At 40.1% G+C, this 14787-nt stretch overlaps 1 protein-coding gene and 1 pseudogene across 1 annotated transcript; both read left to right on the top strand.

The window, feature by feature from the left end:
- The first annotated feature begins 213 nt into the window (after nt 1-213).
- LOC135623608 (autophagy-related protein 18f-like) lies at nt 214-6498 on the top strand (annotated as a pseudogene).
- Nucleotides 6499-11358: 4860 nt separating this feature from the next.
- On the top strand, nt 11359-14564 carry LOC135623609 (cysteine-rich receptor-like protein kinase 44). Its single transcript, XM_065126763.1, has 7 exons — nt 11359-12186; nt 12750-12896; nt 12968-13098; nt 13166-13376; nt 13602-13839; nt 13935-14085; nt 14180-14564. The coding sequence occupies exons 1-7, from the start codon at nt 11373-11375 to the stop codon at nt 14462-14464; spliced, it is 1977 nt and encodes a 658-aa protein (XP_064982835.1). The 5' UTR covers nt 11359-11372; the 3' UTR covers nt 14465-14564.
- The last annotated feature ends 223 nt before the right edge of the window (nt 14565-14787 follow it).

Here is a 14787-nt window from a genome sequence, read left to right as displayed (position 1 = left end):
GCACCCTTTTCTTTACCTTCTTTCCTCTTCTTATTATTATTCTTCTCCTCTTAATCATAGGATATATTTTAAGTAAGGATAATTAAGAGATTATAGAAAATAAAAATATGATTGATAATTAAAGATTATATTTTTATTATTTTTAAATGATGGTACGCAATAAGAGCGGTTGTTAATAGGAAAAATGAGATTGTCAGTAACAATCTCCGAATGGAAAGTAAAAGAAGGGCAGAAATCAGAGAGACGTAAACGGGGAGCTCAGTATGTTTGGTTCTCTGATTACGAAGCGATCCTTTCTTCTCTCCTCCGTCTTCCTCATCGCCTGCCTTATTAAAGAAGATTCGCATTTCTCCTCAGCTCGCCTTACACTGCTTCTGGCTACGGAAATAAGGGAGCCCGTCGATAAAGCGCTTGCTTTTTTCGCTGATTCGGACTAGGAATCCGTCGAGAAAGCTGAGATCTTTAAGCAGGTTTCGTCTTTGTGGCTCCGGGGGCTTGTTTCTGTAGAAAAGATTCGATTTTGATTCTGGTTTAGTTGAGTTTATTAGTTCTTCTGGGAAAAGTTGGGGTTGTTTCGCACCTAGCTGAATCTTGGGCTGTTTCTTGGTGCTAAAGAAAGGAAGAAAGGAACAGACTCGGTTTATGATCGGAAGCTGTTGTGAGATTAGAGCGCCTGGCGTTCACAGTTTGGATCTTGCTTCATTTTCTTGGGGATCCGTTGAGTGGTTTGCGGTGGGTGATGAGGAACGATGTGCAGAAACCTCAGGGTGGCGGTGTGCCGAGGAATCACTGCAACGGCAGTAGCAATGAGGTCTTATCGGTTCGGTCTTTGTCGAATTGCATGAAGATCGTGTCCTCCGCTGCGTCCAATGTTGCATCCACTGTTCGCAAGGCGGGGGTGTCTATTGTCTCCTCAATCGCCAACGGCCATGATGATGCGGGCCATGATCAGGTAGTGCATTCAGATTCCCCTTATCCTTTGTAAAAAATTGACCTTTACTTGGATTAGATCAGTTTGTTTCTTGTCAATGGTAACGACTTTCTTCTGTGTCGTTCGATTTGATTACATGTTTTTGTCTTGCGTGAACTCTTGAAGTAAGGAGTATGATGAATGTCATGAAGTAACGGCCCGGATTCTTACTAGCTCTGATTGTTATACCAAAATGAGTAGCAATGCATGCATTTGTTATCAATTGTTTCTTCCTTGATGATAATTTGTGCTTCTTAAAAATTTTATTCTTTACCTTTCTGGAACCTCTGATGGGTAAAAGATTGCTTTTGATATGCATATCTTTAATGCTTTTCACACTAATTTCTAAGTCATTGCTATTTGACTGGAGTTCTTTTTGTACATTTGACTATTGAAGTAGGAATCATGGGTAACATGATTACTCCCGTTTTATCCTGGCTGATTGATCTTACGGAAAAGAAATGATTCTGCATGCACTCATATGATAACTGTTCATTTCAAATGAATGGTGTTGATTTATGATTTTGGAGTTAACTCTTTAATTGTAGCACTGAAAAATAATTAGCTTATGACTGGTTGCCATATCTAGTGAACTATGTGAATAATAAAACTCCTGTGTGCACAATTTCATAATTCTGGATTTGTTGTACTTCATCTGTCAAATAATTTACTACATATTCCTGTTGTCACATGTGGGTTTTGTCACAGCATTAATTTGGTTAAACTTTCCAATGCAAGACTGTTTTTCACATAGGAGGAGATTGTCATTTGCAAAGTCAGGCTAGTTTCTATTGAGAAGATGGCCATCTCAGTTTACCCCTAAATCCATTTAGCCTTTCACCAGAGATATTAAAACTGATAGAAATAATGAATTGATGCACCATTTTTGTGACATATCTTGACTTACCCTCTAGTTTTGTGCCTCTACTGTGTCTGGTATATCCAGGCCTCACCACACTGACTCCTAGCCCTGAACCACTAAATAACTGCTTTATGATCAAATATACTGGCTAATGATGAAACTTGAAATTCGGATACATTTTGGCACCAATCCTTAAGATTGAAACCAGTAGTTCACCGCCAAATTTTAACTTGATTATCTATCATAAGTGCAGTAAAATTTATGCTGAACTGCTGTCATTCCATGTATTATCTGATTGATCTTGAATAATTTAGAAGAACAACCACCAGGTGGCATGGGACTTTGCTCAGACTTTCACATGCGGAGCTGTTCTGCTATTCTAACCCTTGGTGTCCTGGTTGCAATGTAGCAGCTTTAGTACCATGCCAAAGTTCACCATCCATGATGAAGCGACTTTCTGAAATATGAAGCAAAATTCTCAAGGATTACAAAACAGTGGATGTTATTTTGATAGCTTTATTTGTTTATACAATTGTACTTATATTTAAGCTGCTTCTAATCATGATCGAACCTATTTGTTGTCCATGCTTTTAAAAGTTGGACATATATAATTCTGTGATGTTGATTTTTCTTAATGGTTTTTCTATATTGTGTTATTAAGCAGCTTAGTCAAGCTGCCAGTGCGCCTGAACTTCATTATTCTTGTAGTATTATATTCTGAAGCACTATTAACCAGTTATACCAGTAACTTGAGATGATCTTATATAGTTTGGTTGAACTTTTTATCAATATTTCTAATTACCAATTTATGTAATATGAAGTGAAATATTAACATGCTTCAACCTAAGTCAATTTGCTGAAATAATAATATCTATACTAAATTGAATCTTAATCACTTGAAATGCTCAATGATAGCTCATGTGCCTCCTAACTGTTGTTGGTGGTTAATAGGTGCTTTGGGCAGGATTTGACAAACTGGAAATGGAAGGTGATGTCCACCGACAAGTTCTCTTGTTGGGTTATGGGTCAGGGTTCCAGGTTTGGGATGTTGAGCAAGCAGATGATGTAAGGCAGTTAGCATGTAGACATGATTTCCCTGCTTCTTTTCTTCAAATGCAAAAGAAGCCAATTGCATTAAAGGGTCTAGTAGATAGGTTTGCAGATGTTCGTCCAGTGCTGATTGTGGTTGGGGATGGATACGTTCATGGAAATTTCAACAATTTTGATGGGTTTGGTTTTTCTTCTAACGGTTCTGTTGGTGGTTGTCAGGAGATGGAAAGTGACAATTCTTTGCCTACTTATGCCCATTTTTATTCCTTAAGGACCCATGAGTATGAGCATGTCTTGAAGTTCAACTCAGCTATTCTCTCTGTTAGGTGCAGTCCTCGAGTTATTGCTGTTTGTCAAACTTCACAGGTAGGCTATACTGTATTTTTTTATAATTTTGTCTTCAAAGACAGAGCTTTGATGAACAAATTGTCGTGATATTATTATGCAGATACAATGTCTTAATGCTGCAACCCTAGAGAGGGAAAATATAATTGTTACTAATCCTGTAGCTTCGGCATCTGTTGTTTCTGGAAGTATAGGCTATGGCCCACTTGCAGTTGGCACCAGGTGGTTAGCGTACAGTGGAATTCCAGTTCCAGTTTCAAGTAATTTCCCTGTTAGTGCTCAAGATGTAAGTCCTGCTACGGTGACTCCTTCAAGAGGTAGTCTGATGGCACATTTTGCAAGAGAATCTAGTAAGACGCTTGCTGCAGGTTTGGTGACACTTGGAGATAAGGGGTTGACAACATTCTCCAAGTATTACACAGAATTTGTAGGTGACAATAATGGTTTTACTGTACATGGGAATTCCAATTCAAATAGCAACAAGATCATGCATAGGGAACCTGCAAACATGGAAAATGATGAAATGGTATGATTCTTTTTGAATTTTCAGTTTCTTTTTTGTTTTTATTATTTCTTTAAATAATTTGATGGGTTATGTGGCCCGCAATACACGTATCAAATATGTTAAACATTGACTCTCTCTTAAGGAATATAATGTGTGTGTGTTGAACAAATTTGTTAAACATTGCGTTTTTCTTTCAACATCAACAGGTCATAGTTGAAGATATTGTCTCTAGATCAGTGATAGTTCAGTTTAGGGCACATAAGAGTCCTATCTCCGCATTGTGCTTTGATCCTAGTGGGACCTTGCTAGTCACTGCTTCTATCCATGGCCGTAACATCAATGTTTTTCGCATAATGCCTTCTCCACATTCAAAGCCAGAAGGATCAGGTGCAAAGGGGACTTGCATCCATCTTTTCAAGTTACAACGGGGCATCACAAATGCGGTAGATATACACTCACATCGCTTTGCACCCATCTTCATCACTCATGCTGAGTTCCAAACTTTTAATTGCATGAGATTATTGCTCTTTGTATCAGGTTATACAAGACATCAGCTTCAGTGATGACAGTAAATGGATAGTGATCAGCTCGTCAAGGGGTACTAGTCATTTATTTGCAATCTGCCCTTCTGGAGGAGCTGCAGACCTTAAGTTCAATGAGCGTAATATTGCAAATATCTGCTATGGATCAGCTTTGACAACAAAAATGTCAGTTCATTTATCTCAGAATTCTTGCTCTTCAAAGATAAGTGAGCAGAGCCTTTATGGGTCTGGTAGTCCTGTTACATTATCAGCTGTATGCAGAATAAAGAACGGGAAACCTGGGTTTAAAAGTACCGTTAATGGGTTAGCAGCAGCTGGTACTGGTAAGATCAGTCCTTCGCCCGGGGCCATTGCTTCTGTTTTCCATTACTGCAAGGGTACTGGTCTTAATGCCAATATCAGCTCACTGAGAAAAATGTACTACTTTCTTGTATTCTTTTCTTCTGGCTCTATCATACAGTATGTTCTTCATCAATCAAGCAGGGAGTATTGTGGCACTGATCAATCAGGGTTAAGTTCCATTGCTCACGAGTTATCGCATGAAGCATATTCTAGGTCAGACGTTGAGGCACTTCAGAAATGGGATGTTTGTCATAAACGGAACAGAAAAGATGGATGCGACAATGTTGATATATATGGTGATCATGGCAGTGGAGAGAATACTAAATTTTTATGTAAAGACACGAGGAAAGAGATTAGTGTGTATAACTCTGCTAGTGGTGTTGACTTGAAAACAAAGCTTGCTGCTAAACAAACTCCTCACTTGTACATATCTGAGTTCGAGTTGCATGTTCATGAAGCTTGGGTTCCCCTATGGTCAAAGTCTAAGGTACTTAGGCATTATCAATTGGGTTACTTCCTTGATGTTTCCTACTTGCATTCTGTCTCCATTTATTTACTGCCTCTGCTTATACAGATTTCCTTTAATGTGTTGATGGACCAAAATAGCAAAGAAGCCTACAGTGGTAATTCTGTTGGAGAAATAGAGATTGAAAGAATCCCATGCCGTACAATTGAAGCTAAACTGAAAGATCTTGTTCCAGTTTTCGATCATCTGCAATCACCAACATTCCAGCAACCAAGGTTCATCCTAGTCTTAACATCAGATATCTTTTTGGCTAATATTTATGCATTGGAAGAGATACTTTTGCAATGTCATCTCCTTGTTGCTTTCTTTTGCCATTACATTTTTACATGTCAATATAGTGTGGAAACTAAAATATCTTAAAATCCTCTTATGAATGTTAGCAATTAGAAGATCATCAAACCGATTCTCTTTGGATCATCTTGTGATGTCCATACATGCCCTGACTTCAATGTTGATCATATGGTTCATTTTGATAAATGATTACTACATCAGTTGCTAAATGAATACTACAGTATTTCTCTCATATTTGGCCTTAGTGAATTCTACAACATGTCTCTCTAATTTGGCCTTTTACTTACTGTTTCTTCAGCTAAGTTATTTGGTTGCACATTCTATTTGCAAAAGCTACTTTGCAGGTTTATCTTAATGTTGCTCTTCGTTGTCACATGGATTGAAATACTTGATGTTATAGATGCCTATCTTGTTGAGTGTCGCAGTCTGTCACTATAAAATTTATCTTTGCCTATTTAATTTAAACAATCTTTAATTTTTCAGGACAGATGATTCTGACCTCATCCCGCATGGCCCACCTACATGCCTGAAGATAGGCTTGTCGGAAGTCGGGGAGCATTCACACCGAAGTAGCTGTAGTTCTCTTGACAGTGTGCCTGAAAATGCTGTGATAGCTGAGCTTCCCAATAGTAACAGTAACGGTTGTTGGACCCGCTCTTCACAAGATACTGACAAGGGCTTTCTAAGTAATCAAACAGATTGCCCAAACATGGAAAGTAATCTCGAGTCTGTAAATAACAATGAGGGCCTGAAGACTGAGGCCTCGCTCGAGTTTGTAAATAACACAGAACCTGAAGCTGGAGACACACCTTGAGGACATCGAAAATGGCAGACACCAAGGTCTACCTTTCTACTATTTAAGCACATTCTGATCTCAGTTCATATAATGAATTTTCATTGAACCCTTGCAGAAAAATAGAGCTTATTCTATTGTTTTCCCTATTATACTTATTGAAATATCTCAAACTATACCTAGCCTTGTATGATGTATATCTTTTTCACAAGCAGCTATTGCGATGAAACCGTAGGTGGTATTTCACAGCTAATCATATGGTTATTTCCTAATTCTTGTTGCTCCTATAGCACATTTACTGCTACAGCTGCATTGATGATGTTGATAGTTTCTTTGTAACTGGCAGTTTAATTTTCTTTTTGTGCAGATGGCACTATCGAGAGGTAGGAATTTGTCAAGTATCAGGTGTTTAGCAGCTTTCTTTTCTTTCTTTTGGTCCCTGTAGGTGTTTAGCCATTGTTCATAGAGGCACATACATATACTGGGAATGTATAGCCAGGTGGGGTTGAACTTTGGAAGGGAAAGTTTCTTTTATTTTCCAGAACATTTGTGAATGAAGCAAATTCCAAGATTGCAATTCCAATGACTGTAGTGTATGAACCAGTGACAAGGCTTCTTCCTCAGTATCTACTTCATAAGAAGGGAGACTGATGTGATTTGTGTTCATATATATTTTGTTGTTGTTCTATGTTGTCCTTCAGTATATATTTTTCTTCAGTATCCATTTGGCTTCTATGTTGTTCTTCTTTTACTTGACACCACTTTGAATATTCACCTTACATATATATCAATGAGAGAGAGAGAGAGGTTGGGAAATGGGCTCTTAGTGGGCCTATTAAGCTGGGCCTCACACATGGTAGGCTTTCATGTTCTTAGCAGTAGTCGAAGGCTCTAATGGCCCAGCCTCTCTCGTCCCCTCTTTATCTCTCATAACTTAGTAGCGCTCCCACTCACCGTTTGGTCTCGGAGCCAATTCTCTTCTTCCTCCTCGGTGTCGCCGCCCTGGATTTAGTGCGAATTCCGCGGTTTCTGGCATTCCGGTCGGTTCCAGATCTATGAGGCGGGGGCCTCTCCACTCTGTGGACCGGCCCTTTACACGGGTTGTTGATTTCGTCGTCTTGATGTAGCTTGAGATGGGTGTTCCTGAGCAATTCCCCTGTTTGTTCTTCCAAGAAGGTCAGTTTTCCCCATCCCTTGCAATTTCGTCTGCAGTTTGGTATCCGATAATTAGATTTTCTTCATTTGATTGTTATACTCGGGATGGACTACTTTTCTCTGTCAAACGCACCATAAAGGTGGTGACAATTTTAGTACAGAACTCGAAATCTAATTGATTTCCACGGAAGTGGTTCTGGTTGAATAGCGACGAAGACCCTCTGTTTCCTGCTTCAAAGGGCTTACCTTTGTTAGAAATAACTCATGAGATCTCGAGCATGTTCCTTATATCGAATAGAGATGTTGATGATAGATTTTGTTAGCAGTGCCATCCATGTTATCCACCGTCCCCAAATCGAATAACCTAAGGGGGGGTCAGAAGATTGCTGTCAATTTGCTCACTATCCCGCTTGTGAGTTTGGCAGTAGGTATTTGATTGGGTTCAGCTGTCCATTTCAGGTCAAGGAAACATCTTTCAAGAAATTCACACCACATTTGCAAACTGGTTTTAATTTACGCCTTTAGTTTGGGACTTCACGACTTTTTTGTTATTGTCCTTGTTGCCAACAGATATTTTTGATGCTCGAAAGACCAGCCAATATGAAGGAATTTTGGAGGAAACATTTGAAGCTACAACACAATCTGAAAGATGAGGAATTCCATAATTGCTTTGAGAAATTTCATAACATTTCTTCAATCATATACGAGAGTTTACATCTCTGTTGTTAACTATAGTCTGATTCAATAAAAACAACCGACTTGGTGTGCAGAAGAAAGCAGCTTATTGGATGACATGTACTACAGTGGACTAAATGCATTATGAACTATATGATTCTTACTAAAACTCACAGTAATAGTCTTTATGTGTTGGAGTCAAAGCCTGATCATCTTCCTCAAACTTATACAGTACTATATTGGCTCTCGGAGATGCCTTTGGTAACATTGAGAGTTGCTGTCGAAGACTCAGCAAATCAATGTTATATCCAGGCACTACCTCTTCTACTCCACTATCTTGTCCTTCACCAATCCTTTCTACTTTGTTGTGTCCTGGAGGAGTGACTAGCACCATGATCTCTAAAACAACAGCCCTCTGGAGAAGAAATTTCACCAAACTCATTTCGCACTTACATCCTTTGAACTTACACAGCTTAATCTTCCTCAGATGGCCAAAAACCACTCCAGATGGTTCTTGAACTTCTTCTGATGGATCATATATATAGGTCAGATCTTCAGGAATTGATGGAAGCTGAAAGGGAAGACAGATTTTAGTTACATTAGATAAAAAGGATCTGTGAAATGAAGATTAAGACATTGAGATAAGACCTACTTGAATAAAAAGTTTCTCAAGGAGTGGGGTGTGGCAGAGCCTGAGGTAGCCATAGATGTATTTGAGGTACTCACTGTTCATTGAGTCCATTAGCAACTGCAGTTCTTGCAGATTCGGCAACACGAGTGGCAAAAGTGCAGCATCGGTTTCTTCGTAGATGGTGAAACGCTGTTGAATATGGTCGATTAAGAATCATCAAGCCAGGGTGAATAATTGTTTTCTCTTAGTAAGTAGCACGAGATAGTATTACCATTAGAGTTGCCGAGCACACTGTTAGGATCTTGACATGTGCAATATCAGACAGCAGCATTGTATAGTCATGATAGGGTTCTGTGTGTTCCTTGTCTATGGAGCTGATGAAGGCATCCTCCAGTGATGGGACAATGACATTTGAACTTTCAGATAAGTTGAATTCGCTTCCAAAGGCATATTCACCATAGAAGGTGAAAGACTGGAGATGAGTAGCAGAAATCTCTATTTGATATGTATTCCAGCATTCTACGAAAGCTAACCTCCTAAGCCTGGGGTTCTCAGCAACCAGTTCGATCGATTCAAGAGACAGCCATTCCCTGAGGATCAAACTCTCTAAGTTTGGGCAGTTGGCTAGTATGAATTGTAGCACATCATTCGTGATGTCCACATCGGCAAGAGACAGAAATCGAAGGCCACTGAAGCCGGTAAATCGCAAAGGTGGTTGGACTTCACAGTGGCTCAAACTCAGATGTGTGAGTGAATTGCTTGGGTACAAATGATCAGGTAATCTGAAAAACCGAGCTCCATTGCTGAATTGATTAGGTGCCAGATCAAAGCCCATGGAAAAGTCCATCTCAAGTGCTTCGACTCCCGTCGCGATCGAAAATGCTATCCAATTATTGATGTCGGGAAGAAATAAGTCGAGCGGGCAAAAGTACAGGCGAAGCCTCTCGAGCTTGTTACCTCCGTGAAGCTGTAGGATTCTGTTGACGACTGCCACAAATTCTTCTGGGGTTTTGTTGCTCGCAAATTCTGGCCCGAAGTCTAAAGCAGTGGCAGAGAGCTGAATAATAAAATGGAAAGACTGAACGATGAACTCAGGCAACCCAGCTACCATCTTCATGGTTTCTCTCCTATATTGCAACCAATTGATGCTTATCCGCTGCTAATGTAGTTCCTCTATTTATAATCCTGTAGGTGGTGGTTGTCAAGGGAAATCTTTGACCAAGTACTTTTTTCCATGAGAAGAATGGTGTCTGTGATGGACCAGTTATTCATCTAATTCATGTCCGTATCTTCCTGCACAAGATATTGCTGGTTTCAGAAATCTTTCAGGGGAAGATTCTGACATGAGTCCATGAGAACTTTCAAAAGCTGTGTGGAACGCTGAAGGTGGCCATCACCATGGGTGGCGGGTGTGCTGGTGCCTAAAATTAATACCTTGTGTGTGAGACTTGTAAGAGTTCTTCGACAAGTTGGATTGAGATTATTTGTTGATTGTCTTTTGGTTGGATATACATGGATTCATGAACTGTGTAGTGCTACAAGTAATGTGAATATATCATCATCAAATTATTATTTTAGGTGTAAATTTATGTCATAAAATTTCAAACCCTTAACTTAGGGTAAATCAGATGCACCACAATTATATAAATCAGATATGCCACGATTAGACTATTATTCATATGCAAGTCAAATATATTATTATCTATTTTTAAGTTTAATTATAGATTATCTTTCATAGTTAGTTATCTTTAATATTTTGTTTCTTATATTTTAAACAATTATATTGACATTCCTATTATTATGAAAATAAAATATCTAGATTTATTTATCCTAATATCGTTGATTTTATCATCGAAAATATAAAAATATAAAATATAAAAATAATTTTAATATTTTAATTGATGATGATATACTGTATCGATGGGGATCATGGGTCATAGTTAAAAAGAGTAGCGACAATCGTTCTACATTTTGTGTCGATAGGCATCGTTCTGCATTAATATCAGTGCCAATATAGATACATAGTCCTCATTTTTTATTATCATTTTTTTCATTCACAATAGTCACATGCGATCTCATCGTCATCATAAAACGGATGACAATGAGATAAATGGATCTAAATGTTAAACTTTCATAATTATAGGATGTTAATATAATTTTTTAAATATAATGATCGAGATATTAAAAGTAACTAATTATACTGACTAATCTATAATTAATCTTCTATTTTAAGTGTAAACTTATCATAATACTTCAAACATTTAAAATTGTCAGATGCGTCACCATCAGACTACTGAATCCGAATCAAATAGTACTAAAAAAAATTGAACTTTCAATATTTGTACTACTGTTTCTGGCGTTATTAAATTGTCATCCCGACTTGTAATATAAAATAAGTGAATCAAATGGTAAGATTAAAAAAACTTTCAATGTTACGATATACCGTACTATTGTTTTTGTCGTTATTAAAAATTGTCGTCGCCACCTCTAGAAAACACGACGGAGTCACCGTTGAATTATCGTCTCATTGGAAATAAGTTACGGCGAGGTGTCTCGTACACGGCTGCATGTGCTTTCGTTAATCGATACGTCGACTGACCAGGTAAAACATCGAACACCTCGTGCTTAAAGGTTGCTCTGATCGTCTTCCTCCCGGATCACCATCCGCAACGAAGGAACGCAGACATGCCTCGTTCCTACCCTGTCCTCCTCTTCTTCTCCCTTGGTCTCATGCTCCGCTGTCACGCAACCAGATCAAACTTTCTCTGGATTAACTGTCCTCCTGATGCCAACTACACCACCAACAGCACCTTCCAGACCAACCTCAACCTCCTCCTCGCCTCCCTCTCCTCCTCCACCGCCGCCACCGGCTACTCCAACGACACGGAAGGTCAGTCCTCGGACCAAGTCCACGGCCTCGCGTTATGCCGCGGCGACGTCTCCTCCTCCGTGTGCCAGACCTGCCTCGACGCCGCCGTCCAAGACATCATCCAGTCGTGCCCCAACGGCATGACATCCACCACATGCTACGACGACTGCCTGCTTCGCTACTCCAACCAGATGTTCTTCTCCACGGTGGACACCACCTTCAGGTACTGGGAGTGGAACAGCCAGAACGTCTCGAACCAGCAGCAGTTCGACACCACGCTGGGGAATCTCATGGACGGTCTCACCAAGAAAGCAAGTAGCTCTCCCAAACTGTTCGCGGCTGGATCGACAAACGTCACCAGCTTCGATAAGCTGTTCGGGTTGGTTCAGTGCTCCAGGGACTTGTCGGCGGACGACTGCTACCGGTGTCTCCTGGACATGGTGAACTTCATTCCCAAGTGTTGCAGTTGGAAGCAGGGAGGGAAGGTGTACGTCCAGAGTTGTTACCTTCGCTTCGAGTCGTATCCTTTCTACAACCTCTCCGCCGTGGAGGCTCCACCGCCGCCGTCTGTTCCACCGTCTCCGAGCAGCAAGACGGCCAACGATACCGTGCCAAATGATGCCAGTGGAGGTAAGAATAGACATAAACATATAAACATTCTGTCAATAGAATTGACCTGATCTTTACGCAACGTAGAATTTATTACAGTGCTCGAGAGAGGCAGAATGCTCCATCTTTCTCCAGTAAGAGGACAAAATGCTACACATACTGACACTAAAAGTATCATATAATTTAATCGACCTTCTTCGACATGACAGCAGTGCGTTAGATACGAACGACGATCCCTTCATTCCAAGCGCCAGCCTTGACTGGTTAGAGGCAATCCCGTCAGCTGCTGAAACTATATCTCACTATCCGCCACGTCTTCTTCTCTTCCCCAATATATAAGTTCCATGTTCTTGAAAGACCTTCCAATCTCAATTATTCTCCGTAAGTCTATCAGGGAATCGAAGCAATTTGTGTTCGTCCCCATTAGATCATAAGGAAACTTCTGGCCTCTCTCTGCTTTTATGACTTCTAAAAGGAGGTTTACCCACTAAAAATCTCTCAGCATCTGCATTAAGTTACCTTACACTGATTTCATTTATTGGAACGGACGGTTCCATTGATACACTATATCAATTTCTGTGTAGGAAAAAGTAACAATGCTGTGAAAACAGTTCTACTTGTTGTCATCCCTGTTGCTGCAGCACTGTTGTTCCTCCTTGCCATTTTTATGTACTGTCGAAGAAGGAAACCAGCAATGCCAAGGAGGATGAAGCTGCACAAACGAGTATTTGGTGAGGCAGCAGAATTAGCATGCTTTTTTATGAACTTTGCAGGTGCTTACTGTGACAATTTTATTGAGCAGACAATGAAGACCAACAAGAGATCAAGAGTGCAGAATCTCTGTTACTTGATCTGGAGGTGATCAAGTCTGCCACAAACAACTTTTCTGATGCAAACAAGCTAGGAGAAGGAGGATTTGGACCAGTTTATAGGGTAAGCCCTCGAGACTGAAGAATTCATCTTTGTGTAACCTGTAATCCATATGGTTCTTGCACCACAGGGAACACTAGAGGATGGAGTGCAAATAGCTGTGAAGAGGCTTTCAAGAACCTCAGGGCAAGGGCTTGTTGAGCTGAAGAATGAGGTGGTTTTGTTGGCCAAACTTCAGCACAGAAACCTTGTGAGATTGTTGGGTTGTTGCTTACAAGAGGAGGAGAAATTACTTGTCTATGAGTACCTTCCTAATACAAGTCTCGACAAAGTCTTATTTGGTATGCTTCACCACTTGCATCCATCACCATTATGCATCACCTAATGGTGCTACAATACATCAGATGCTGTATTGCTTCATATCTGAACCAAATCCTATATACCTTCTTATTGATGATATTGCAGTCTAGCTGAAATATTTAAATTATGTTAAAACATGAGCATTGTTGCATGGCACTACTGCTTCACATTTCAGTAACCTGAGTCAGTTAAGCTGAATGGAGCAGATCCTGTGAGGAGAGTGCAATTGGACTGGGCAAGGAGGTATAAGATCATCGAGGGCATTGGGCGAGGACTTCTTTATCTCCACGAAGATTCAAGGCTCAAGATCGTTCACCGGGACCTAAAAGCCAGCAATATCTTGTTGGATGGGGATATGAACCCCAAGATTTCAGACTTCGGTCTCGCCAAGCTTTTTGATGTGGATGAGACACAGGGGAACACTAGCAGAATTGCCGGAACATAGTATGCAAAATCTTGAGTTTTCTTCCTTGTCATTCATCGACTGCAAACTGTAACATTTCATCTCATCCAATGCTTGTTCCATTTGTTGATGGCAGTGGATATATGGCACCAGAGTATGCTCTGCGGGGGCGCTTCTCGACTAATTCAGATGTTTACAGCTACGGTGTGCTAATTCTGGAGATCTTGACTGGTCGAAAGAACAGTGGCTACCAAGGATCTGGGAATTCCATTGACCTTCTAAGCTATGTAAGCATCGATCTTCCTCGAATAAGCATTTGATATGGTTTGATTTGATCGAGTCCTGTAACTTCATCTCCTTCTTTTCATGTCAATCGAAAAGGTCTGGAGGCATTGGAATCCAGGGGATGCATTGCAGGCGGTTGACCAAAGTGTGGTCGATCAATGTCAACCTCAGGAAGTGTTGAGATGCATGCATATAGGGTTGCTGTGTGTCCAAGAAGACCCTGCACAAAGACCCAGCATGGCATCCATAACTCTTATGCTTAATAGCTACTCTGTTGGTCTTCCTACTCCTTCAGCACCTGCTTTTGTCACTCTTAGTATCACAAGTTCCGCAAAAGAATCCAAAAATGATGTTTCCATCTCTTCAATGGATCCCAGATAGTAATAAGAAGATGTATGTTTTAAGTTTTGTTTCTGTAAGACTTAAGGCTTAAATTTCAGTTTCATGTGCTGCAGTCTTGGACGATTTTGTCCTGACATAACTTTCGAAAAATATGATTCATGAAAGAAAAAGTTCAAGATCAAAATCTTGGATTGGAAAAGGCTTCTAAAATGAGCTTGATTGGACACTAGTTTGGTGACCGTGTGTAGGTTTCTGTTCTTTTCCTTGTGTGTTCTTATGCACTCTTGTATCCTTAACAGCCAGCTTTATTTATGTAGTGTGACATATGGGCGCTAATTATATATTAGGCCCTTAGTTAGCTA

Source organism: Musa acuminata, chromosome BXJ2-9 (assembly GCF_036884655.1).
Source record: "Musa acuminata AAA Group cultivar baxijiao chromosome BXJ2-9, Cavendish_Baxijiao_AAA, whole genome shotgun sequence".
Classification (NCBI taxonomy): Eukaryota; Viridiplantae; Streptophyta; class Magnoliopsida; order Zingiberales; family Musaceae; genus Musa; species Musa acuminata.
The sequence above is the reverse complement of the archived record's forward strand: the minus strand, read 5'-3'. Positions and strand labels throughout refer to the sequence as shown.